Below are 27074 nucleotides of genomic sequence, written 5' to 3'. Positions count from 1 at the left end.
GCTTTAGTAATACTTCCTTTTCGAGGTTCCAAGGAATTAAAAAAAAAAGTCATTGAAGTAAACTAAACTAGGTACCACTTAGTTTTTTGTTATAATATAGTAAGAAGCAACTAAAAATATCTCTAATCTTTGAATAGTTTCATTCAGCTCACCAGGAACAAAAAGAAAAAAACATTTATCAGTCGTCCTCAGTTTGGGCCTCCTCTTGACCTCCAGCTTGGCCAGCTTCTCAGAGACAAACTGATGAATGTCAGCTTTTCATGGGGCGGGGTCCGGAAAACAACCCCGCCTCCCTCTGCTCTAGACCTCTTCTAGAATGGGAAGAAGGGACGGGTTCCTAGCATCATTTTCTGGAACAAACAGAAGCTTTTACAGTTAGATCTGTAGCCAGGAAGCCTCACAGGTGTATGAAGCCACCGGTGTATGGCAGGGACAGGATCACTGGATCATCACTGGGAAGTTCACAGCCAGCTTCAGCTGTGTGTTTCCAGGGACCTGATGGACGATAGCCCTGTTTCCCTGGCTGGCCAATGTTCTGTGTTGAGAATGAGAGTTGCCTGGTCTCAGCCTCTCGCCCATCAGCAGGTCTACTGTAAAGAACACGGGAGCTGGCAGGGTTCGCCATTTTGAATTACACCACATTGATATCCTTTGGTCTATGCTTGTTCTAAGTGGTGTGCTGCAGACACACCGTGCGTTTCAGTGGGTGGGGTCTGCCGGATGGATGCCAGTCACAGGAAGAAAATGTTGAAATGGGTGAGTTCAAGGAGACAGTCTTAGAAGCAAATCTATGGCTCATCTCTGCTGGTTTCTGAAGTTCAGTGTTCATTTACCCCTTTAACTCTTTTATAATGCTAAAAGCACCAGCCCGTCCAAAATTTGCCATTGATAAAAGGCAAATATAATGTTCATGTGTGTATATTCGCATTGAGGTTTAAAACGTTTCTTAAAACTATGAGTGACCTTCATCTCCCTCAGTGGTTAAGTGTTTTAAATGAGAAGTAGAAATGAACTCACCAATGTATTTTCGTTGTAATTAACTCCTATTCGCAAAAGGCAGGAAGGTGTTGCTATACAGTGTGTTAATCTTTATGTCAGTGCTTGGGGGCCGTCATAACAAACTGTCACTCACTGAGATAATCAAATCAATGAGCCCTCCCTGCTGTGATCCAGACCTCTAGTGTGAGCCTCTGGGTTAAAATGGAGGCTCAACAAGATCATGCTGCTTTCAGAGACTCAAGGGGGCTCTTTTTTTCCTTTTGTCTGTTCCCCTGGGGAGACTTCTGTGCTTTTGGATCCTGGCCTTTTCCAGCTTCAAGGCCCCTGAGTTGCCAACTCCTCCTCTTTCCGCTGTTGGGTGCTGACTCTGCCTTTCCTTCTTGCATCTGATAACACAACCCTCAGAAACACCAGGCTGGTCTCCACATTGTGATCACAATGCCCACTGCATCCTTTTGCCATGTAACCCCATACGCGCAGGTTCTGGGACATAAAGATGTGCGCATCTTTGGGGGATGTAGGTAAGGAACCCCAGACTACTAACCTGTCAAAGGAATCATCAGATCAAATCAAATCATGCTATTCAAAAGTGTCACAAACAACATTGTATCCGTGACTCTTCCACCACCTTTTAACACTGTATCCATGGCTCTTCCACCACCTTTTAACATTGTATCCATGACTCTTCCACCACTTTTAACATTGTATCCGTGACTCTTCCACCACCTTTTAACATTGTATCCGTGACTCTTCCACCACCTTTTAACATTGTATCCGTGACTCTTCCACCACCTTTTAACATTGTATCCGTGAATCTTCCACCACTTTTAACATTGTATCCGTGACTCTTCCACCACTTTTAACATTGTATCCGTGACTCTTCCACCACTTTTAACATTGTATCCATGGCTCTTCCACCACTTTTAACATTGTATCCATGACTCTTCCACCACTTTTAACATTGTATCCGTGACTCTTCCACCACTTTTAACATTGTATCCGTGACTCTTCCACCACTTTTAACATTGTATCCATGACTCTTCCACCTTTGACCTGACACTTTTGGAAAGGTCATTGTTAGACATATGAGATAATGAAGGCTGGGGGCTACCATTTTATAGAAACTGGACTTCTCCATTGTTTCAGATGCAACACATCCATCCACAGAATGTGTTCCGTCTGAAGAGTGCCAGCTAGGTTCTGGAGCTAATCTGACTGGCATAGACTCTTGAAGGCTGCAGTTTTCTCAGGAAAGAGATGCACAGCAGCTGCCTCCCTCCCTTGGGTTCTGGGAGCTTGAGTGCAGGAAGCTACATGTGAAAATAACAACGAACGAACAAACAAACAAAAAAACCCACTGCCAAGAAAGAGTCTTAACTGCACAAGAGAACAGGGAACGGAGCATTCCCACCCCAAATCAATACTTTATCCACAGCCCAGGGCAGGTCACTGTAACCTCTGACTGTTTACCTTGTTTGCTTTCTCCCTGCTCTGGTGTTTGTTATGCTTCAACCAGCTGCCTTTTCCCTTCTCATTGAGCCTATGAACATTAAATCATTCCTGTTTGGTTCTTTTTCTTTCATTTTTTATAAACAATTTATATTTAAATGTTGGCAAACTGAATGGTCCAATTTTGCCCTTTGAATGCCTGTGCATTCAAGTTCTTTAGGATGCGCCTCTCTCTCTCTCTCTCTCTCTCTCTCTCTCTCTCTCTCTCTCTCTCTCAATTCTATTTTGAGTTTCATAAAAATTGGTGTTTCTTATTATCCCCAACCCATAATTTTCTTTACTGAATTTTTTGTTTAATTTTCTTTTGCCTTAACATTTTATTTTTCAGACACCTCTCATTGAACCTCACGTTCCTCTCCGTCCTGCTAACACCATTACCAAGGTAATGGGACGTAGGTGGGTTGATAAGCCATCCAAGCTCCCTTCTTAAGTACCACTGGAGGTGGTTCCTATGTCAGAGCGTCAAGTCAAGGCCCCTCAGAGCCACTTCCCAGAGCCAATAAATATGCAGCGTGTCTCAGTTCTCAACATAACAGTGACATGTCTCATGAGTGAGCAATGTAAATATGTATGAGTGAGTTGTGTTTTTCTATCCGGACTCTGATTAGAAAGCAGTTTAAGAATTCACCGGGTCTACTCCCTTCCGTAAACTCTCCTTTCCCCTCTTCTCCTCCCATCTGATTAAAACCCAGGTCCCTTCAGAGAAGATCCTCCGAGCTGGGAAAATCTTACGAATTGCCATTCTCTCTCGAGCACCCCACATGATAAGAGACAGAAAATATCACCTAAAGACGTACAGGTATGTTTGTTCATCCTCACGGCTTGGCCCCTCCAATTCATGTTTTATAAAAGTGGGACAAATAGCCTGTTATAAACCCCGGGGTTCCAGCCTGCGCGTGTTTTAGCCCCAGCACTGCAAGCTGATGTGTGCAGGCATGAACAAAGAGGAGGAGCCCCTGTGGTTTTTGCTAGCATCTTTTGGTGGCCCTACTAAGTTCAGCTAGCACTCACACAGTTCTTACACGCCAAGGGTGGCACCATGCCACTTCCCACATGGGATCATGAAGTTTATCTCCACCGCATCCCTTTCAGAAAGGCGTATCTGGGTATGTGTTCATTTCCCAGATGACAAAACTGACCCCGGGCAAAGAGAGCAAATAGTATCCCTTCACTAAGTCCTATGTCCAGAGAGCACACAAGCAAGTTTTACACCAAGTATGGTTGATCTCTAAATTCAGTGATTTTTTTAAAAAATTTTTTTAATTTAATTTTTAAGTCATAGTGTTACAAGCTCTAAGTATACGGAAGTGAACAAAATATATATAATCATTTATGGAGCTTGTTTTCTAGTGACGTTTTATTTTAGTACGCTACTTAACCTGGCGGGGGCGGGTGTGCACTTGCTGAAGCTGTGGGAGGACACTGGGTGACCTGCTCAGTCTCTGCCCATCTCATTCCTTCGAGGCAGGGTCTCTCACTAGACCTGGAGCTGGGCTGGCAACCAGAAAGCCCCCAAGATTCCTGTCTCTTCCTGTCACAGCACCAGAGTGACAGGCATGTGCTTTTTACACTGGCAATTCAAACTCAGGTCCTCACGCTTGTGGGGCAGATGCCCACCGAGCCAGCTCCCCAGAGCCACATTTTCTGTGCCTCTTCCAGAGTCTCAGTCTTGTTCTGCAGCCCTCAAAGCTAATCTGCCTGGACTCTGTGGCTCGTGCAGTATAGTTCTAAGGAAAGTCAAGATTTAAAACAAAGCCAAACAAAACTAAAACACGTGTGCTACATGTCCCCAGAGTTCAACCCCGTTAGCCCTTTGGCTCTTTTGCTTTACATGGACCTTAAAAGCTCACATGGCTGAAAAGATCTTTTTCGTTGAATGTTTTATTTTTTTTCCCATTAAAATGTGAGTATGCTCGCCCAACTATTGACTCCTGTTCGGGAAATTCCATTAAATAATGTCATGTTTGGTGACCCATCCTGGAAACGGGAAGTCAGAAACTGATCTCTTCCTGATGCCATCCTGCGGAGACTTAAATCCCTGACACAGAGGTGTTATGTCTGCTCCACACCCTATGACATAAGTTGATGATCTGTTGGTGATGACCAGTGGGCTCCACTGGAAGCCCTGGGCACGGTTTCTTCCGCAGCAGCAGTCTGAGTTCTTGCCCCAGATCCGTGATGGCAAGCTCCATCTCCTCCCTCCCGCTCTTTATCTCATTGTGTGTCTGCTTCCTTATCAGAGAGTTGAGGCCCTGCCAGATCCAGTGTCATCCCAATGACCACTATGCTAGAGTAGATGACAGTCAGGTCTGATTAGGTGTCCTTTAGCGGAAATGATACCCAGGGACTCTGCTATGTGCCCCTGTTGTGCATTCTGGCTCCAAAGTCCCTGTGCCTCTCCTAGAAATTCAATGCTCTGAATCAGCTTTGTCGCTTTTTTTTAAAAAGAGCAATCATTGAATTAAAAGCCAAATAAAATTTATTTCTATACTTTTATAAGAACTTTTCCACTAATAATCTACCAAATTATAAGAGAAATGTTTGTTTTGTATGTTTAGCTCAGAAGTATTTGGTTACTTCAGAGTGAAGGTGTAGGTGTTTCTTCACCCTTTGAAGTTGTGACGGATGAGTAGAGCTGGCCTTCCCAACCGTCCTCCCTGGGTCAGGGTCACTGCATCCCAAGAACTGATAGATTTCTGAGATTCTAGAATATTGGAACTGGAGAAGGCCTGCAAGGCCATCGCTTGTTCTTCCCTTACCGTACAGAGAAGGAAACAGAACCAGAGAGATGGCCAAAGTCACATAGTTAATGAGTAGAAAACTCGATAACTCCACCACTTCAGGATTTTTCCCAGTGGCCCCGGGACAAGGAATCTGCTTCAGTTTATGCTAGAGTTCTTCAGGTTTGGCCCTGCCTCTGCTCATCCCCAGAGGCGGTCCCATTCTTGGCCTGCCAAGCGAGGCCACCAATGAGTCAGGCCCAGCTGCAGGCCGCCCTCTGCTCTGGGCCTCCCTGCCCTATTCCACTGTCCCTTGAGATCTGTCCCTAGGATTTCAGCACTGCACTTTCCTCCTGTACACATGAGTGACACCTGCCCTGTTTTCACCTCCCTCAGAGTTCCCTAATACATAAGTGTATAACTGTGTATCTCCTAACTAACACACATAGCCTGTCTACTCACACCAGGGGACAGCTTTGGGACTAACACATGGCTGTACAGGGAGCATCTGGTGTTGTTAGGTGGCAGATTCTGTGGACATGGTAATGCTCATGACACAGAACCTTTTCGGAAAGATTTGCATTGCTAATTGCTTCTTTCTCCCAGCAGCCCTTACCCTGAGCTGTCCCAGGGCCAGCTCACAGTGTTAGACTTAGAAGGGAGGGTAATATTTTCCCTCTAGCAGCCCTTTGAGTAGCTTGGTGCTCTGTCTTCTAGTGTTCTTTTATTTACACGACCCTGCTTAGATGGCTGGTGCAAGAGCCTAAGGCTATATCCCTAAAAAAAAAACAAAAACAAAAAAAACCCCACTTTCTTTTCCTTGATACCGCTTATGGTACCACGCTTTTCGGAAGGTTCTCCTCTTGAAGGCTATCTCCACTCTCTCCGCAAAGGGGTGTGACTTTTCCATCCTCTGTCTCATCCATCCCCTTTAGACAATGCTGTGTCGGGACTGAACTGGTAGACTGGATGATACAGCAAACATCCTGTGTTCACTCCCGGACTCAAGCTGTTGGCATGTGGCAGGTCTTGCTGGAAGACGGTGTCCTCAACCACGGTAAGATGGGCCCCAGGCTCTGCAAAACTCTCAAGTCATGTGAAGTGTATTGCCCTAGGTAAGCTACCGCTGCATTCTCAGAGGGCCAAGAGAGAATGATGATCTCCTTAAGGAACCACCACGCTAGCATCTTCATTTAGCGATACAAATGCAGCGAGCGGATGCTATTGATTGCCACGTTCCACCACTGTACCTTCCTAACTTCCGAGACCGAAGGAAAGGAAAATGAAATTGCAACCAGAGTGCATCAGCTCCAATTATGTTTATTAGTTTGCATTCATGGTTCATTGATGGTGTGATTAGACTCCAAGCATTGCACCGCGGTCCCGAGGCAGGCGCAGGATGAAAGAGCAGTGGAATGTGTGGCCGGGCTGATGACACAAGAGTCAGTAATGAATTCAGAAGCTGCCTTTTCACTGAGCCGCTGTCTGGGAGAGCCGATTTGTATCCCCGCCCGATGGCCATGTTTAAAATCAGAGCTGTGCGCTGCAATTGCGGTCTCTAGTAACTGCCGCAGCTCTCGCTGAACAGAAGAGCTCTTCAGGGCCGGGGTGTGACCGCTGCTGAACTGCTCACACCACTTGCTTAAGCCCACTTTTCTAAACATGAAAATATTCAAATCAGCCGTTTCATCCACCAGCATCTGGGAATGTGGGAGAAAGAATTTTGTTCGAGTTTCCATTGCGCATGTGCGTACCAATCACCTGGGGCTCTTGCTCAAAGCAGATTCCAACTGTGCAGGTCTGGGATGGGTTCTAAGCACCTTGTGCTGCAATAATGCCCATGTGTTGCTGCCATCCCTATTTCAGGGATCCGCCAGGGTCTACCACTGTTCTTTGTCTTTTATCTTGACGGTCCGTGCTATAGACGGACTAAGTGATTTCTAGACATTTAGATGAGGGGTTCTAGCCCAGCCCACCTTCTTTTCTAACAGAGACCTAAATCTTATTGATCACTTAGTTAGGATGTGTGAGTTCTTGGGTCTGAGTTCCCCAGCTTTGCCAAAAGAAAGTGAGGGAATGGCTTTCTGGAAACCGAAACCAGAAAAAAAAATGACCACCAATTCCTTCGAGGAATCTGTGGCCTGGAAGCTTGATCTGCTTGGCTTTGTTCAGATCTTTGTGTTCTTGTAAACCGTTTTTTTCCCCTCCAAGTGGGGAGAAAACTGTGCCTTAACGGGTACATAGAGCCATAAAAGCCTAAGTTCTGACCTCCCAAAGGAATGCCTCTTGTAAGACCGCACTCCCAAAGCCAGTCCGCAAGCAAGCTCTGACAGTGAGTTTACCAGTTTGGGACACACGCCCCACACTGTAGAAAATGCCACCAAGGCATTGCACGCTCATTCTAAAAAAGCTGGCGGGTGCCCACAGGAGGCTCAGGGAGGCAGAATCGGGCGGGTCCAGGAGGCTGTGGCTCAGATGACTGTAGACGGACGGCTGGTCTTCTAGCTGCCCCGCCTGAGTGAGGTGGAGTTCGAAGGACTCAGGCTCCCAACTGAGCCGCTGCATGGCTGTCCTGCAGGACTCCGGCCCTGTACTCCTGCCAGCGAGCCGTGGGTCATAGCTTCAAGCCTCAGCTGACCCTAGCCTCTATGTTTCCCACAGTGGACCAGGAGCGCCATTTCCAAGACAAATATTTATTTTATCGATTTCTGGATGACGAGCACGAGGATGCCCCTTTGCCTACTGAGGAGGAGAAGAAGGAGTGTGATGAGGAGCTCCAGGACACCATGCTGCTGCTGTCTCAGATGGGCCCCGATGCCCACATGAGGATGATCCTGCGCAAACCGTAAGTGGGAGCTCGCGGCTCGCCTGGTTCCAGGGAGGGGTGCGGGCTGGTGGCAGAAGTCCTGGCCATCCCTCACATCAGAGGAGGGATGACTAAGGGGGTGATACCACAGTGGCATTTGTCACTGTTTTATTAAACTTCGATCCCCTCCCCAAACTCCACCGTCCACTCATGTGAGTTTAGCAGGTGACTCAGGATATCAAACCAGAGCGCCCATACTAATGGCCTTTGCCAATGGCAAGCAGAAACTGTTCTGCTTCTATGCCAGAATGAGGCAGCCCCATTCTTCATAGTTCTAGAGGGCAAGTACCCCAGAAGCAAAGCTCCCATGCCCGTGTTACGTTCTTTCATTCATTAAACCGTTCATTCCTTCTTTTGGTAAAACTCCTTCATGGCCGCCATTCAGTCAGTGAGGCAGCTGGAAGCCCCCTTGTCTGCCACAGCTGGCCACAGCTGGCCACAAGCTGACAACCTTGAGGTATTTAATTAGGTCAAAGAAGAAAAGTGTGAAGCTCCTGTTTGACCCCAGGCATTCTGTTATTGCTCCATGGCCTGCAAAGCACATGGCTGCTCCCAGTCTTTCTCAGGGAAACCTTTGCAGTCAAGGTGGCTTGGCACTAGATTGGGAAACCCCACACACAGGCTGCTGCTTCATGCTGGAAACGAAGCCCCCTCCACCGTACAGCCAGTGCCAGGCGGCTATGGATGCCAACCCTGAACCACTAGCTCTGCCGACCTTCCTTTATGCCCGGGTCTCTGCAAGAACATTCGATTTTACATCTGCTATGTCCACTGGGCACTTTCCAAGCGAGAGCTGCCCCTCAGACGGACTTCCCCAGCAACTGCCCCTTGGACCAGTTCACAATGGCCTCTGAGGGCAGCTTTATGTCCTTTCCCCAGGACACTTTCACTTTCACTGGCCCATACTCCAGGCCGAATGGGCTTTTCAACACATGTCATTTTTGTCACACCGTGTCCCCTTTGTCCAAACTCTCTCTTGGGGCTTAATCTTCTACACAGAGCATTTCAAAGGCCTTTCCCCTCATCCCAGCTGGTACTATCATCCTTAACTCTAGAACCATGGTTTTCAGCTCTTTCAGCCTCAATCCCCTTCTTTCAAACAGAAATTGAATAGAAGGATCCAAAATATCAAATAGAAAAGCCAAAGCTGCACCGACCTAAGCAGGAGTGGGGTCCAAGGAAGCTGCCCAGCCAATCTGTGCTCTGTCTGCCCTGCGGGATCATGGGGAGGGTGGCTGAGGGCACCAGAATTTCCCCGGGCTGTGGAAATCAAATAAATAACGGCCTCAGAAACCACATTTTCTTTCCAGGCAGACTGTTTCCCTTCCTCCTGACCAGTTCACTCACCATCTGTCCTTCATCTCTCCTGGCTTCATCTCTCTCTCTTTTTTTTTTCTGTTTTCCTTGCTGTCACGTTCATTCAAGCCGCCATCATTCTGAGGTTCTGAGTCCGGCTGAGGCATCCCCTAAATGCGTGGGGATGTTTGGGTTGTCAGAACACGAGTGGACACACAGGCTGTGGGCATCCGTTGGACGGTGGTGAAAACTCTAGGGATACTAAAGGCATCCGATGTCAAGGATCCCTGCCGCATTTGCCCTGCACATTTGCTTTCTCGCCCATGCCCACCGAGAAGCAGCCAGACACTGGGAGTCTGTGAAAGGCAATCACACAGTGCCAGTTTTCTCCATTAACCCCTTGTTCGCCAGCACTTCTTGACCACCTAACTTGTTCTGAATGCTCTGGAGTTGAGTTACGCAGGAACATGAGGGTGTGCCTTCTTTCTGGAGCTCTGTGTGAGCAGAAGATAGCTCGAGACCCATGAGCAAGGATGCAATCAGGGCTGTACGACATCCTATAATGGACAAGGGAGTGTGTGTTAGCATTCTATACTGTGGGGGAGGGTTTCCCTAGTGTGAAATAGTCAGGCTATGTACCTGTCTTAGATGAGGTTTCTATTGCTGTGAAGAGATACAATGATCACAACAACTCTTATAAAGGAAAACATTTAATTGGGGTGTCTTAGAGTTCAGAGGTTTAGTCCATTATCATCATGGTGGGATGTGGCAGCATACAGGTAGACATGGTTCTGGAGAGGGAACTGAGATCCTTCTACATCTTGATCCACAGGCAGCAGGAAACGAATGGTGTCACCGGGTGTAGCTTGAACATAGGAGACCTCAAAGCCTGCCCCCACAATTAGACACTCCCTCTAACAAGGCCATGCTGACTCCAACAAAGCCATACCTCCTAATGGTGCCACTCCCTGTCAGGGCCATTTTCTTTCAAACCACCACAGTCCCCAACAAGGAAGCCATCAATAAACATTTTTGAATGACTGAGTGAGTTCAGAGCCCCTGCCAAGCCTCCCTCTCAGCTCTTTCTTGCCGTGGAATTCACTAAGACTTCTTTTCAACGCTTACCAAGTGGATTAAAATGTAGAAAGAGTAACTGCTCCTTTGAGGAGTCTGTAAGCCAATGAGAGAAGCAGTCCCAAGTCAGAGTCAAATGGGACAGACATTTATTGAGTACGTGCTGTATGCTCGAGACTTCTGGCCTAGGCTTCATGAGTCATCCCTAGAAATAGGGTCCACTGGTCTAGCACGTGTAAGTGAAGCTATGAGTTCACTTCCCAGCGCCCCCAAGGAGAAATGGTGCTGTTCCCATTTTCGTCCACAATCCAGTGAATTGCATGAACCCCAGATACTCAAGTCTTCAAGAAACATTGTTTCCCCAAACTCTGGCTATTGAACAGCAGGTTTGCACTTGGTGTTATAGCACAGGCCTTGGGTCTGAGCACTCGAGAGGCTTAGGTAGGAAGATTTGGAGCTGGAGGCTATCTTGGGCAATGTAGCAAATTTCAGACCAGTTTGGATTACATACGGGGATTCTGTCTCAAAAAAAAAAAAGCAATCACTGATAGTCCAAGACGTATGACTTGGGATTTTCTTCGCATCTTCCCAGCATTTTTTTTTCTTAATTTGACAATCATTGGGATTGGACCGGCGATGCTTCTTTAGGCTTATGTACTTTCTTCCTATTTGAATGACAGCTCTTAAGGATGGGAAAGTGACAAATAAGGAATCTAATTCTGAGAGAGATAGACACTCAAGTTCTAACCACACACATACACACACTCCCCCCTCTGTTTGTTGGTTAGTTATTTTTCAATTTTCTAGTAATCATTGGTAATCTCACTTGATTCTATTTAAGAGGAAAGAAAAGAAGCCAGTTTGATCAAGAATCACCCACACCCGGTCTGTTCTTGAAGGGACCGACGAAGCACTTTGCTCCTGGAGACTGAGGCCACCTCTGTGGGTCCTGGGGCAGTTGGCTCCTTATGGTACACACCGCCAAGTAACTGAGAAACGCGGAGCCACGGCATGTGTTGGCTGTATGTCAGCGGGGCCAAGACCCCCAGTTTTTGAACTCAGCACAGCTGCACTTGTGATAGTCACCACTGCCAGAGAGGTTGCAGAACTCTGATAATTACTGGGAAAGAAATAACACAATATTCTTTGATGAGAAGATTACTTTGAGAATTTGATTGTATAATGAAGATGTTGCTTTGAAAGGTACTTCCCATTGTTCTGAGGCTGAGACTCGCTAGCTTAAAAAAAAAGTGTCACTTGTTTTGACAGGCTACTTAGAAAAATTCTCTGTTTATTACATTAACTGCAGCATTTCAACTGTCAAACTATGAAAGAATGTTCCGCAGTTTAAAAAACAGAATAGAGCTTCAGGGGGAATTTTTTTTTTTTTGGCACACTCTTGTTGCTATTGGTATTGAAAGGAAAAAAAACATACATTCTGAATGTGAAATTAGCTTTTTATGTGGTGGCAGAAAGAGTGGCTCACAATGCCCATCGTGGTTGCGCAGGTGTGGACCTGCGTGGCATTTGGGGGCAAATGCTGCAGAACGGTGACAAGCTGACAGTGCTGTTGTTGTAGCGTTGAGACAGGGCCATCAAACACAAATGAACTCTCGGAGCTTATTGTTTTGACTTCGCTTTGTTTATAAGCCTGAATGCAAGAGGTTACTCTGCGCACACAGATACAGCAGAGTGCTTCCTCGCGGATGTGGGCATTTGGGTACAACTGAAGCGGGCACTTTGGATAGGAAGCCATGGGCCAAAAGATACAGAGATGGCCAGGTGGATACCATACTGTAAAAGGTGGAGCCACCTGGAAACAAAGAGGCTTCACGGATGCAGGATTCTCCTGCCGTCAAGCCTTCCTGCTCCCTCCATGAAGAGAGAGACACTGTGTCCTACTCTTTACAGGGCTCTCTCGGAGGCCTGCCATGGGAGAGAAATGAAGATTGTATTTCTCAAATCTCATTCGAGTTATGCCCTTCTGAAACTTCCTAAAAAAAGAAATCCACTGAGCCTGGAAAGAGCGGGGGTGGGGAGGACAGCACAGGAAAATTAGATCGCCATATCGAAAGTTGTTAGCATGTTCTGCTGTCTTCCAAATGGGCCTGAAACTCATAAACTGCAATTCGCTTATTTTATGTGATCAGTGAAAGGTTTTAGGCATCTGAGTCTGGAAAGCAAATGAGCATTGGGAAGAGGCAAAGGCTGTCCACCCGTGCCAATTGGTGGCTCTAATGCCCAACAGCCCTGCCGACGGGATGCTCTATACAGTTGTTAGGGGGACATCGGGGGGCTGTGTGCTTTTTCTTAATTAGCAAAACTTGTCTTTTAAAATATTTATTATTATTATTATATTATTGGTGGTGGTGGTGGTGGTGTGTGTGTGTGTCAGGTGTCTACAAAGGCCAGAAGAGGGTATTGGATTCCCAGTGGGTTGCCTGTTGTGAGCACTGGGAACCGAACTGAGGTCTTCTTGAACAGTAGGAAGCCCTCTTAACCACCGAGCCATCTCTCTATCCCCACTTGTCTTAACTGGATCTTTCTTTGTCCAGACTGTTTCTGAGGATATGAGGATATTTCTGTAGATCTCAGATTCTCCAGCTAAAAGTCATTGGTGGTTTTCACTTCTGGGGAGGATGTACTCTCTGGGAGAATGTTCACCATCGAGCCATTCATCTCCACACGGTGCTCAGAGGAGAGAGGAAGCCTGAGCCCTCGAGCCGAAGCTGTGAAACAGGATGCACTGTGGGCCCTTCCCACATTGAACCCTTCGGTGTACAGCGTACAGCCTCTCTTCTCATTGCAAAGGTCGCTGTGACCTTATTGAAAGCTTAGAGAGTGGACCTGCGTAAGTGATTCCACTAAGTGGGTCATTTCTGGAGTTTAGAATTACATCTCTGTAGAACAGCAGTGTGCTATGTTCTGTTCATGCCTGCATACCCAAGAAAGTGCACTGAAGTGTGTGTATGTGTGTGTGTGTGTGTGTGTGTGTGTGTGTGTGTGTGTGTGTGTGTGTGTTCAGGTACCTGCAGAGGCCAGAGAAAATATTGGATTCTCTGTGGGTTGCCTGATGTGGTACTGGAAACTGAACTGGAATTGGTCTAGGGCAGCAGTGCTATAGCTAAACACTTATACATTTGGGTTCCTGTTAAGATTAGCTCAAGTTTTTAATCACTTCCTATTGTTCAAGCTGATCTCTTCATTGTAGAAAATCTGGAAACTACCAGGAGTTTCAAAAGAATCCATAGAACCTGTAGTCCTATCTCCCAGATATAAAATTGTGATTAGTATTTTGGGAGCTAGCTATCTGGTGATTTCCAAGCCTTTCTTCTTCTCCTCCTCCTCCTTCTTCTTCCTTTTGTCCTCCTCCTCCTCCTCTTTCTTCTTCTACAGTTAATGATATGAGGGTCTTTAGGACTGGGGTTTTATGGTATGAAATGTACTATCTGACCTCTGAATGTCCCTGCGAGCATTCATTTTGTGGTGGGTACCTGTGTGGGTTGATTCTCTGCTTCTTAGGAGCAGTAAAGGCTATTATTGCCTTGGTGCTCTTCCTCTCAGAACAGAGAAGGAGCTTCCAGCCAGGTAAGGGCACAAGCATAGGAGTGGGCCAGAAACCTGCTCGGAAAATAAAGAGCTGCCGATGTTTAAGGAGTTCCCGGACCAGGTGCAGAGTTAAGGTAGTCAGATGAAGGAAGGCCAGTTATGCCATCATTGGACATTAGAAGGAATTTGCAGTCCTTTTAGAGAACCGTGGAAGAGCATAAACGGACAATGTGAATGGTCATCTATGCACTGTATTGACTTCTCTGAAGTTGACAATTATAGTGACTGTAGAGAATGGACTAGACGGGCCAAGACTGAGAGCAGTTAGATGTTTGTCTGAGATTAAAATTAATGGTTTTTGGAGAACTTAATGATACCATTTGAAATACATGCATGCAATCCAAGAGCCTGCTAAATAACTTGTCAGTAATATGGAGCATGAGAGCCAGGATTCTATTCTCACAATCTGCCACCACGCATCCAACATCTCTTGGGTGCAAATCTCAAAGATTTAATAATGCCTGCTAACCCTCTCCCTCCTTTCCAAGGGCTTGAAAATGGAAATACAAATGCAATTGCACTTAGTGATAGGCAGCACGTATTGCCTGTGTGCTAGGCACTGGGCTAAATACTTCTTTAATTCCGTTCTCTCAACCAACAGAGGGGTAGTTAATGCACGTACTTCCCACCTTATAGATTAGGAGCCAGAAGCTTAGGCAAACGCTGTTGCCTGTGGTTATCCAGACCATGGTAGACTACGAATTTGATCCAGATGTCTAACTCTGGTGCTGCCATGGTCCTAAAGGGTCTCAGAATGGCTTTGTAGGTTATGTCTTGGGCATTGGTGAAGAACGACATCATGGAAATTGGATTTTAAAGTAGTTATTACAAGATTACCTCATCTCATTAAATCATTCCTCTATAAATCTGAAATACGAGCATAACGCATTCAATAAATTATTACCCTGTAGAATAGAATGTAAGTGTACCGTCTGCTGTAGAGAGAGTGTTCTGCTTTGAGAGAGGTCCTGATGATTCTTCTGTCCATAAAGGGTTATTATAATAATGGATATTATTCTTTCCTCATAGGCTTCAGGAGCCTCTTATGTGTGTCTGGTGCACTGAGTTGTCAGTGGCAGAGTTCACATGGTTGTGTGGGTGTGACATTGTCAAAACTTGATGCCACAGAAATGAAGGGACTTATGATTCATATTTCCAGATTAAATATAGGATGCCCAACTAAATTTAGATTTCAGATAAACAATGCTTTCTTAAAATTATATATGCTTCATGCATTTATTTTTTGAGGCAGAGTTTTACTTTGTAAAGCAGGATGGCTTCAGACTTACAGATGCCTGCTGGCCTCTGTCTCTGGAGTGCTGGGACTAACAGGGTCCACAACCATGCCTGGCTCTCATGCATATTGCTAAAACTGGTCCCTGACTTGGAATTATTAATAGGCTTGTCTTTACAGATGTCTAGGAGAGGTACTGGAAAACTTCAGTAAGAAGACAAACCACAACTGGGAGGAGCCACCTTACTCCCTCAGCACCACACACAAGATGTAGTGACTCACATTTGAATAACACTGGGTATTTTACATGGTGACCTCACATCCTTCATCCCTTTGAAGCATTAAATAATTCTACAAACTCTACATGGCTAATTATAACTTTCTGTGTTCAGAAGAAGTTGTGCTTAATGGATGTCAAGGGCTTCTCTTGTTTGATTCTTTCCTTCTTACAATGTTGCTTTGGGTTTCTCCTTTCTAGTAGAGTTAATAAATTAGGATAGAATTACAGAAGAAGGAGGAGGAAAAGGAAAAAAGGAAGGAAGGAAGGAAGGAAGGAAGGAAGGAAGGAAGGAAGGAAGGAAGGAAGGAAGGAGAGGATGAGGATAAGAGGAAATGGGATAATTCAACTATCCCAGATAAGAACTGACAGTTTACTGAGAAAAAAAGTAAAGCTAACAATATGTCCTTATAGCACCTCTGAAAGTTTACATTTTCTATTGTACCCAAAGGCAAAGTGTGAGCTTTCCATCTGAATCCTTCCTAGTTTTGGTGTGTCCTCCTTCACTTAATACTTGGGTATTTCAAAGGAAAATACCAGTAGTTGTACTTATTACAAAGTTTAATGTTAGAGGCTTTAGAGATGACTCAGTGGCTACGGGAACTTAAGTGCTCTTGTAGAGGACTGTAGTTTAGTTCTTATTCCTTCATGGTGACTCACAACTGCCTGTAATCCCAGTTCCAGAGGTTCTGACAACCTCTTCTGGGTTTCTTGGGCTCTGGGTACCAGGTAGGAACATGGTGCTCATATACACATGTAAGAATTCACCCATACATAGAAGATAAAAACAAACAAATCTTTCATTTTTTAAATAGTAGAGTGTTCTTGTAAGACATTTTCTGGAAGACTATTAGGCATATTCTATTCCTGAGCTCAACCAAACACCTTGTCCTAAAAGCATTTAGGGTGTAGAGTCTCTGACCTATGGAACTGGGACCCCATGTCTTATGGGATGGCACTCTTTTTTACAAGCAGAAAGTTTTTGCTGTTTGCTGAGAGTTTATATAGGTTTCTAATCTCATAGAGACATGTAAAGCCCGACTACATAGGCTTGCCAGTTAGAACGAAAAATAGCTACTTGCATCTAGCAAACTTCTTGGTTGGTTAATTTGAGAGGGTGGCAGCTGGGCAGGGCACTTCCCTGTTAGTCACAGGTAATGCCCCTGACATGCATGAAGAAGGATACTGGGAGGTGGAAAAAGCAAGCAAGCAAACAAACAACAGCAACCTGTTTCTCTAGACAAGAGCACAGACCCCTACCACACTTGGAAGAAGTAAGATTTATACACAGTCTCAAGAGCACCTGAAAGTGATGGGAGGCTAAAACATGACGTGTACAAGAGCGTCGAGTGGATGGTGGTAAAATCCTCCGTCAGAAACAAACGTCCCTCCAGAGGTAAACAAAGCACTTGTTGAAAACGAGAAGCTTAAACATGACTTGTGCTTGTATTTCTATTGTTGACTTTCTTGAGTGCTGTCCACACCAATCTGGGTCTACCAGATAGCAGGTCTACTGGAACCAGTTTATTTGCTTTCTCAGCTGCATATTGTCCTGTCCCCCCAACCCCCAGCCATGCCTATATGCTTCTGGGTAAATGGGTGAATCCCTCATTTTACCCACATCCCGACAGCTGAGGAACTGCCTCTGACCTTGATAAATTCCTTGATAATGCGGTATTTACCAGCAGCGTCCAATATCACCTGAGCCCGCCCATCCTTTAATGTACAAACTGCTTCTCCCTCCATCCCTGTTTATTATCTTGTCTGTAACTAGACATCACTGCCAGAATGCAGCCCTTGCAGAAACTAGGCCTTTCCCCAGCGGGATGCAGCAAATCCACATCAGTCTGGCACCATGCAGGTTTGTAAAGAAGCAGGAATGCCTGACATCTCTCCCTGTGACATCCAGAGAAGGACAAGTAAAGACCAGGGACATTCACCAGCTGCCACTCAGAATATCCAGAGAGTCAATTCACTTCCCTGGCCTTGTAGGTACCCCTTCTGAAGGTCCATGGGAGTTATCACCTCCTCCCCCCCCCCGCCCCCAGCGCATCCCGTTTCCTTTTCCTCTTAAAAGCCAAATTGCCTTCAGCCCTTGGGACCCTTTCATGGCCGTTTGAACAGGCTGGGGACTAATTTGTAGGATCGCTTCTCCATTTCCTCCTGTCACCCCCATAAAGACCAAAGCACGAAAGGTGCCTAATGCCACTATTCGCTATGAGAGACCCGCTTTTAAAACTATGACTTTGTTCAGAGGTTGTGGTGGGGAAGGTTCAGTGTTAGATGTTCTCAGGTGCTCTTTGAGGGCTTGGGGCAGATCAATGGGAGTGCCTCCATCTGAGAGCAAGAGAGGGGAGACGAACCTTCCCAAAGACACTAGATGGCACAACAGCCTTGAGCTGGTGCCCTTGGGAGCAGCCAGATACGTTGTGGCTACTCCTACGGCTGGCCGACATTGAGATTCACTCAGGCTAGGAGAGGGATTCACGTTTTGATTTGCTTAGGTGGGTGCAGGTTGACTAGACTGATTTTAGCTCCGTCTGGCTTTCTCCCTCGCATTAACCTCAACTGTCAATCCTAATGACATGTTGAGGCCCCAGAGGGACAGGGTCCTAGCTCTGGGCAAATCTCTTACGAATTTTTTTTTTTTAAATCACTTGTGAATTGTGAATAGACTCGTTTTTAAGAAGTAAGTCTCTTCCTGTCTTGCAACCCTGACTTCTCTTACCTCATTACAGCACTTGCTGTAAACAGGACCAAAGAACTCCTGGCAACCTCCGTCTTTTGCCAAATGGCAGCAGTCAGCCTGGTCTTCTCATTGAACACTTCAGGCCACGGAAATGTTTGGTTGTTGTTGTTGTTGCTGCAATGTTTTCCTTTTCTTTTTCCATTCATTTGAAAGCTAGCCCGTGTTTAGACATTGTTTAATTTGGTTTCAAAGGGCCCCCCCACGTATTTCAGCACAGCACTTGGTCAGTCCCTGCAGAAGGTATTATCCCCATGGGTTGGTTACTGAAGATAGATGGCCAGGGCTGGGGCAGGCTACCACTTGGGTGTCTGTATTCTAGTGGTACCCCACGAGAGCCTTTCCTGAAAGCAGTAAGGTGGACCTCTCTACTAGGTTTCTTCCCAGCAGGCTCTGCTTCACGAGAGATGTGTGGGGTCAAAGAGGTCATGCCTCTACTTCCCATTTACTGCTAAGATAAAGAGTATTTCTCCAGCCTGAGGCTGTCCAGTCTTTCCCTCTGTTTTAGACAAACATCTAGGAACAACTGTGCTGTCGCAGCTGAAGTCAAGAAGCCCAAACAGTGGGGCCTCTCCGCTGCTCCTCCAGCTGAAAAGCTGTAATCCTATTATACCTACCTGGGCTTTCCCCCATGGCTGCCTCTATGGCCGCAGATGTATGGGGCTGACTTAATTGACTTTTAAATCCCCAAGGGTACTCCTTACAAAATCCCCATGAGTAAGTCAAGTGCTAGATTGGGCACTTGCTAAGAGGGCTTGGCTCTTTGGCACCCCTGGGGCCCCAGCTTCTCCTCGGTGTCTTTTGAGGGTCTGCACTTCCCAGGTGACACAGCTAAGCGCTAGACCAGCGTGCCATTGTGTTTTTCAGTGATGATCCTTGGCAGGAAATGAATGTGGTCGGCATCTCCCAAGTCCTGGATTTCGTGTTTGTGCAGTTAGGATTAATAAACAGGTCATCTTCCTTTGAGTCTGGGTAACAAGGATGTAGAATTCTTTTGTTCATGACAAAGCTGCCCTTATGAAGGTCATGTGTGAGTCCTAATGTTTTCTTCCCCAGCTGTCTCCAAGTAAGCCTGACACTTACCTTGTGCGATTATGTGTTTGCAAACTTGGTTAATCCAGCTACCCATTCCAGCATATTTACAGCGCAGTTCGGAACACTCCACAATTGACTTAAGTCCCAGATATAAATTACTGGACTAAACGCCATACTCTCCCTTAAGTTTGTTTCACTTTGGTTTGAGGTCTGGGTAGCATGTTGCTGGGTTTTGTTTTCCACGCACACGAATAGCTATGGAGGTTCGTTAACACTCACGGCTCTGCGTAAATCTCACGTCTCTCTCAAGAAGGAACCATCTCTGGTTTTCCCATGGAAGGTTAAAGGGATGGTGTAGCAGTTACTTTTCTATTGCTACAATAAAACACCATACCAACACAATTAATGGAAGGAAAGGTCTGTTGGAGCTCACAGTTCCCGAGGGTTAGAGTCCGGGACCGTCATGGTGGGGAGCATGGCAGCAGGCAGGCAGGCACGGCATGGACTTTTAAAACCTCAACCCACCCCCAGTGACACACCTCTTTCAACAAAGTCACACTTCTTGTTCTACCCACTGGAGACCAGGAGTTCAAATACAGGAGCCTGTGGGTGCCACCCTCATTCAGCCCCACAGATGATGAGTGTCACTGCATAAACCTTTTCTCTAACTTCCCAGCCTTCTCAGGATTAATAACCTAGCTACAACTTTCAAGAACATGTTAGTCAGACTTCCTTATATTGCAAGGAACATAAAAAAAACCCAAATTACTGACTAATCTTATCTCTTATCATTAATATTATCAAATGCCCTTAGTGGCTCCAAAATAATTTTAGACACAAAAAGTAGTTAGGAATTTATTCAAACTTCTTATGCTAAAAATAACCCCTTACTCCACACATCAGAAGTATATTTCTAACTTTATATAGTACTAAGTTTTGGCATTAAAAAAAAAATCAGTAACACAAATCATTAGCCCTTTGTGGGCCGTGGTAGTCCCACAGAGTTTCGGATATATGGGCGTACTTCCCTTTCCCTCTCTTTGAAATCCCAGGCGCTGTGATTTGCCTTGTTCTCACCGGATGCCCATGGCTCCTTAGGGTTGGGTAAGAAATCATTCCGTATTGGAGTCCTCTGGGAGGAATATTGAGCGTAACCTGGAACAATAAGAGCAGCAACGTTACCCTTTCGTTAGGCTAAGATCCTACACCAGAGTTCAGGGAATGTCAATCCATTGTCAAGTTCATCAACCAAGTGTCCCCTTGTTAGAGGCAAGTGTTATCATTGTTGATGAAGGATGTAATAAGAAATAAAGTTTTATAATTATGTATGAAGTGTCAGGCAAGTTAACCAATGGCCATGTAGGGTGATTGTCCCACTGAGATTGGAAGGGAGAGGAGCCTGGGTACACAGAGCTCCTCCCATATCCTTCCCACTGGTGAGTACATTCACTTCTGGTACCTTGGGGGTTGTTATGGCACAATGTCTCCCTCAGTCAGCATCTTCCCATGTAGAACAAACCCCTGGACATGTTGCTGACCACGGGATCCGTTTCCTTATTTGAATCTTGTATAACAACATGTTTCATCATTGTCTTTCTTTGTAGACCTGGCCAGAGGACTGTGGATGACCTAGAGATTATCTATGATGAGCTCCTTCATATCAAAGCCTTATCCCATCTTTCTACCACAGTAAGTCTCTCTTAGTCAAGCTGTGACACATGGGCATACATTCAAACACTGTACACACACAAAAATAAATAAATAAATTTAAAAAATCACAGACCAACAACAAAACACAGTATCTGAGCCTAAGAAATGACCCAGCATGGGTGTAGGTACAGATCTGAGGTTCGAACTCCATTCCAGTAATCCTCATGGTGGAAGGAGAGAGCAAACTCCCACGCATGTTCACTGTGGCCTGCTGGCACCCCACAAGATCAATAAATGCCACCCAGGGGAATTTGTTATAAGAGTTTCTATTGTTTTAGTACAGACCTTGAGATCCCAGCAGCAAAGATCCCAGTCTAGTGAAAGTAGTTCTGGATGACAGGAGTTTGTATAACCGAGGTGAGAGAGACAACAGCTGACAGGCACCCACACAAAACACAAAAGCCCTCTCCTTTACCTCCCCTTCCCACAGCCCTTCTTTCCCTTCTAGGTGAAGCGGGAGTTAGCAGGGGTTCTCATCTTCGAGTCTCACGCCAAAGGAGGAACTGTGCGTAAGTGTGAGCCCTAATGAAGTGCTGTGCCTGGCCACGCCGTGTGCTATTCCAGGTCAATGCCGTACTCTCCCTATTGGTCCCATCCTGGAAGGATGGCACGGGGCACTCGCCCTTCTCTGGACCTGTGGCTATTCCAGCTGCATCCATTAATCTGAAGTTTGGTGGTTTCCCAGCACCATCTGTGTACCACTTGCCTGTCTGGTCCTCCTGGCTGTCTACCCACTGGTTCAACAGTGTCCAAAATGGGTGGCATGAAGTCTCTGCTCTTCTCACAGGGCTGTGGGTGGTAGCTTCCTTGGTGACTTCATTTCAAGCTGTGGATTTGGAAGAACTAATTTGAGACTGGGGGATAATTCAGTTAGCAGAACCTAGCACATGTGAAACAGTCCCTTGGTTCCTATCCCCAGCCCTGTATAAACCCCAGGGGATCAGGGGATGGAATTGGAAGGGTGGCTCATGCCTATAATCCCAGCACTTGGAAGATGGATGTAGGAGGGTTTGAAGTTCACAGTTATCCCTGGCTATAGAGCAAGTTTGAAACCAGCCTGGGCTACATAAAAGCCAGTCACAAAGACTTTAAATTAACTTTTTAAAGAACTAGCTTGGCTTATGAAATTTCCTGTTACAGTTAAAGTCTTGTGTTTCATGGGCTTTTTCACTTTGCACCATGGGCTCCAAGCCCAGGAGAATTTCTTGGCCTCAGATACTTCCACCGTGTCAATCACATGGGGCATCCCTCTAAGATCTAAGCTCTCATCCAGCCCTGTGTTCATTCCTGGAGGCAAGAAACTCTGGTACCAATAGAGACAAGCGGTGTTCCCCAAGCTGGTCTTTCAGCTAGTCCTACAAAATCCTCCCACAGCTGGGGTTAAGGCCAGGAAATGCCCCCTTGTCTAATCGGTGGCAGAATCAGGAGGTGAATCAGCAGGCGAAGGTTCTCAGGGGTTCTGTGCCAAAGAGAAAATGACAGTTGGGTATAAACGGACACTTCCTAAACCCGGTGACACAGAACACTTTGCTAGTCGACATCAATGAGACAAACTTCCAGGAAAGTGTTGCTCTTTGGTAACTACATCACAATCGTTAAAATTAAACAGGAAATGTGAATTATAGACGCAAAATGCGTTTTGAAAAATCGTATCTTAAAATATGTTATTTTTGGTCATTAGGAGTCTTGTTTCTAACTCTGTCACCTCCATCAGCAAGAGACTGATTTCTTTGCCTTTTCAGAATCACGTTCCTATTTTTTTTTAATTTTTGTCTCTTAATTCTTTTTCATCTAATTCAATTTTTGCTTGTCATTTAATTCTTTCATTCAGATCCACTCATTGTTTCCACTGTATTATAAAATATTTATGTTTTGGATGAAAACACAGACTCTTGAAATATTTCCTTTTTTATCAAACACTCTGTCTCTACAGAAGTGTGCATGCCCCTTCCTTCAGTCTGCCCTCTCTCCTCCCCCCGGGGTTCCTACTTTGAATATCTTAGTTATCATCTAACCAATTGAAAGCATATGTGGAGGTATATATTTATCAACATGCGACAGCACCGATTTGCATGTTTTCAAACTTTGCATTACTGGTCGGGTCACTTTTAAAACCTATTTTCTACGGCACAATGCTTTATGAGTTGTGGGGGAAACATGCGTTCCATTAAGAAATGGCTGGTTGGTAAATTGATACCCAGTAAACACCTGCCTTTCAGGGCAGAGCAAATCGTACCGTCTCTTGTCCTTTCATGTTCCATAGAAAGACAATGATATTCCACCTGAATTAGTTAGGATTTGCCGGTAATTGTTTTTTTGTATTTTATGTGTGCGTAATTCTGGGGACTTAAAAGTGATGATTTGATAAGCTGTAATTTATATTGATGTGCTTCTATTCTTGTCATAAGTCTCTTTATCTTTTTGTGTCTAGTGTTTAACCAGGGGGAAGAAGGCACCTCCTGGTACATTATTCTAAAAGGATCGGTGAATGTAGTCATTTATGGCAAGGTATATATCTATATATATCGTCTTCCTTTTTGAAACTTAATTGTGTTCCATTTGCCAGTGTGTCTCTAAGTAGTAACAAACGTTGCTGCAATCAAACTTACCATGGCATTGTTACTACCTGTAGAAAAGACATAATTTCATCTTTGATCATAAATTTTCTCAATTATTGCACTCAGCCATTCATTGACTGTATTTACTCTGTGAAAGAAAAATTGAGCCATTTTAATTGAATTCTATAATACTAGAGGCAGCCCATTTATATACATGGTGTTTGGGGGGATTGGGGGTGAGGAAGGAGGGTGTCTGACCCGTTTTACCTGAATGTCCTGCTCTCCCCAGGGTGTGGTCTGCACCCTGCATGAGGGAGATGACTTCGGCAAGTTAGCTCTTGTGAATGATGCCCCACGAGCGGCCTCCATTGTTCTCCGAGAAGATAACTGTCACTTCCTAAGAGTCGACAAGGAAGATTTCAACCGGATTTTGAGGGTGAGTTGAGAACCCACACTTGGCAGAAAGATCTCCTGTTTTCCCCCTTCTTGAAGAAGAAAGGGTTTGAGTGGATTGTTCACCCCACAGGACTGCGGCAAAGGGATGCTTGAACCAAGGGCCTTAGCTGTGACACGGGCCTGCTCCGTATGCTGGTGTGCAGTCTGGAGACCAGCAGCAGACATCCAATATTTTTCTGTATCAAATACTTGTACATGTGCCTATACTGATCCATATGAATGGACAATAATAGCAGTTGCCTTAGCAAAATATAAAGTCTAATAAGAAGCTTCTCACTGGTCTTGATTTCATCCTTTTTATGCCCTTTTCTACCCTACTGTCCAGCAGAGTGGCGGCTTCCCTTGGCCCCATGTCTTCTTATGGTCCAATTCTGAGCCATTCTCATATCTAATCTCATATCTCATATCTTGATTTACTGAGTGCTTGTCAATGGAAATTAATGCCTAGTCTAGTGATCCAATGAAGTATATTCATCTGCCCGGTGGTGGTGGCGCACACCTTTAATCTTACCAGCCCTCAGGTGGTAGAGGTAGGCAGCTCTCTGTGAGTTTGAGGTCAGCCTGGTCTACAAAACAAGTTCCAGGACAGTCAGTGCGACACAGAGAAACCCTGTCTTGAAAACCAAAACAAACAAAACAACAAACGATAATAATGATGATGATAATGAATAATGAACTACTAATAATAAAATTTATACCTTTGGATAATATAAGGAATCATAGGAATCTGGTCCTTATCTAGTGTCATTTAAAATGGAGGCAAAATATTATTATTGACAGGCTAGCCTCAAAATCTCTTCCATGAGGCTGTGAGTTTAATAAATAAATATTAAGAAAAACTAGTAAAATTTTCAGAGTGACTATTTTAAAGTATATTAATGTTTAGGTGAACTTGACTAACTCTGGCGTTTATACACATGAGGTTACACTCTGCCAAAAAAATTATTTGAGAGAGTCATATTTGGACCGTTTTTATCCCTGACATCATTTATAAAGCCGTGCAAAACAACTGAAAAGGGCTTGGATCGCATTTCAGTTTGATTTTGAAAGAACTGTTGCTTGAGCTTCAGAAGATGGCTCAGTCCGTAAAGGGCTTGCTGCACAAGCCAGAGGCCTTGAGTTCAGATCCCCAGAACTCACCTAGAGAGCCAACCACAGTAGCGTGCATCTGTAGCCCTGGAGCTGGGAAAGAGACAGGCGGACCCCTGGGGCTCGCTGGCCAGCCAGTCTAGTTGAGTCAGAGAGCTCCAGGTTCGGTGAGCGACTCTGTCTCAAAGAATAGGTGGAGAGCGGCTGAGGTTAGACCTCTGGTTTCTGCGTGTACAACTGCACAGGTGGAGTGCACACAAAGGAACATGGATGCACACACATCCCACATGTGTCAAAATCAAAACAAAGCAGTTGCTTGTATAGATAGACGAGCCACTCCTAAGGATCACAGGAAAGGACTTTGCTGAAGCTCGGTGCTGTTTGCCACATATTTCTAGGAAGAACAAATGCCTCTGGTTCTCAGTTAGCCTGCTCCGTGCCCTCCCCAGAGATTCCCCACCACCATACCAGGCCCCTCCGGAGATTTTCTGAGACTAGGGTACAAAAGCAGTTTTTCAGACCATATGCTTCAAGCCTCATCTGTTCCTCCCTCTGACCATTCCAGCCCTTGACTTTGAAAATGGCTTAATTTGTAGACGCGACAATTAACATCACAAGCGCCAAATGAGTTTCTGAAGCTTTGGAAATTTCTGTCATTGTCTGAGTGAACGGCAGCATCTGTATGTGGTATAATTTGTGTTTGCAGGACGTTGAGGCGAATACAGTCAGACTTAAAGAACATGACCAAGATGTCTTGGTGCTGGAGAAGGTCCCAGCGGGGAGCAGAGCTTCTAATCAAGGAAACTCACAGCCTCAGCAAAAGTATGTTTGCATCCAACACTGTAATTGCCAGACTATGATTAACCTTTCACATGGTATCATGTCTACAATAGCGTGCTCTCCCTTTTTGTGGAAGATGGCAGTGTATGGCTTTTTTTTCTCTCTATTGACTAATCACACATCTTGTGGCATATAATGTATCCATTTCTGGCACTGCATTGAGCTTGGTGCTGTGTAGAGCAATGCCAGAGAGAATATTGTCCTTCCCCAAAGCCTCTCCCTCCACACTGTTCAGCCATAATAGCTTCAGAAAGAAGACCCTACGAGAACAATGCAAGGAGGCATTGCCAGGAAGCTCAGGGCGCAGGCCCCACCCAGGGATGAGAATCTGTGCTATCTGAATATCCGAGGGAGGTTTCTCAGAAAGCGTTTTCACCTGGTTATCAGAGCGACTAAGTATCATGGATGAAGCTCTGAGGTTGAATAGAAACCATGTGCTATCTCACGGGCTTCCCGGGTCCTCGTTTCTCGCCAGCACCAAGTAGGAATTTCACTTCGCAATTTCTTGGGCTTCTTGTTTAGCGCGAGTCATTCCCAGACCAGCTGGATTCAGCGTCAGCTCTTGCTGTAGCTCCCTACCTCAGACTGTGTCATGAAATGTACCCACATTGGAGCGCCAAGACAGGAGACTTAGAAATGTGCCTGTAGGAAATCAGGGCTTTTGGGTTTTTAAGTGGGGATTAATTTTCAATCTGTATGTAAGAAAAGCAAATGAATGTTTATTTGCTCAAGAAACATCACCAAATAATATGTTGAAAGAGCGTTTTCCTTTGTTGCCAAGGAAAGTGGGGCTCCCTTTATCAGAGCGCTCACCAAAACTGATGAGTTTCTATTGTTTCGACTAAAAGCCTATGACTCAGATGTTTTCATCTGGATAAGTCAACACACTTGAGAAGGCGGGAAGAAACGTATTATTAAATAAGCACAATATGTTTTGCAAATTTTGTCGAATCCTCACAACAACCCCCTCTGAAAGGGACGGAGGCATTTCAGCTCTCGTTGGCAAGTGGTTTGCTCGAGGACTCAGAACGCATATGACTCCTTATAGCAGTGGTC

The 27074-nt window shown here is 45.3% G+C and overlaps 1 protein-coding gene across 6 annotated transcripts in view; it reads left to right on the top strand.

Moving 5' to 3' along the window:
• The window catches only part of Rapgef4 (Rap guanine nucleotide exchange factor 4), a 257925-nt gene that overhangs the window by 178005 nt on the left and 52846 nt on the right, over positions 1-27074 (top strand). For all 6 annotated transcript variants that reach the window (XM_075984894.1, XM_075984899.1, XM_075984900.1 and 3 more), the window contains 9 exons: positions 2837-2890; positions 3201-3307; positions 6164-6285; positions 7890-8073; positions 20970-21054; positions 21524-21584; positions 23507-23583; positions 23923-24069; positions 25885-26000. In XM_075984894.1, the coding sequence (XP_075841009.1) occupies positions 2837-2890; positions 3201-3307; positions 6164-6285; positions 7890-8073; positions 20970-21054; positions 21524-21584; positions 23507-23583; positions 23923-24069; positions 25885-26000 (953 nt within the window). The remainder of the gene's footprint in view (positions 1-2836; positions 2891-3200; positions 3308-6163; positions 6286-7889; positions 8074-20969; positions 21055-21523; positions 21585-23506; positions 23584-23922; positions 24070-25884; positions 26001-27074) is intronic.

The sequence above is a fragment of the Microtus pennsylvanicus genome, chromosome 9 (assembly GCF_037038515.1).
Source record: "Microtus pennsylvanicus isolate mMicPen1 chromosome 9, mMicPen1.hap1, whole genome shotgun sequence".
NCBI classification, from domain to species: domain Eukaryota; kingdom Metazoa; phylum Chordata; class Mammalia; order Rodentia; family Cricetidae; genus Microtus; species Microtus pennsylvanicus.
Note: the sequence above shows the minus strand (reverse complement) of the source record. Positions and strands in the feature narration are given on the sequence as shown.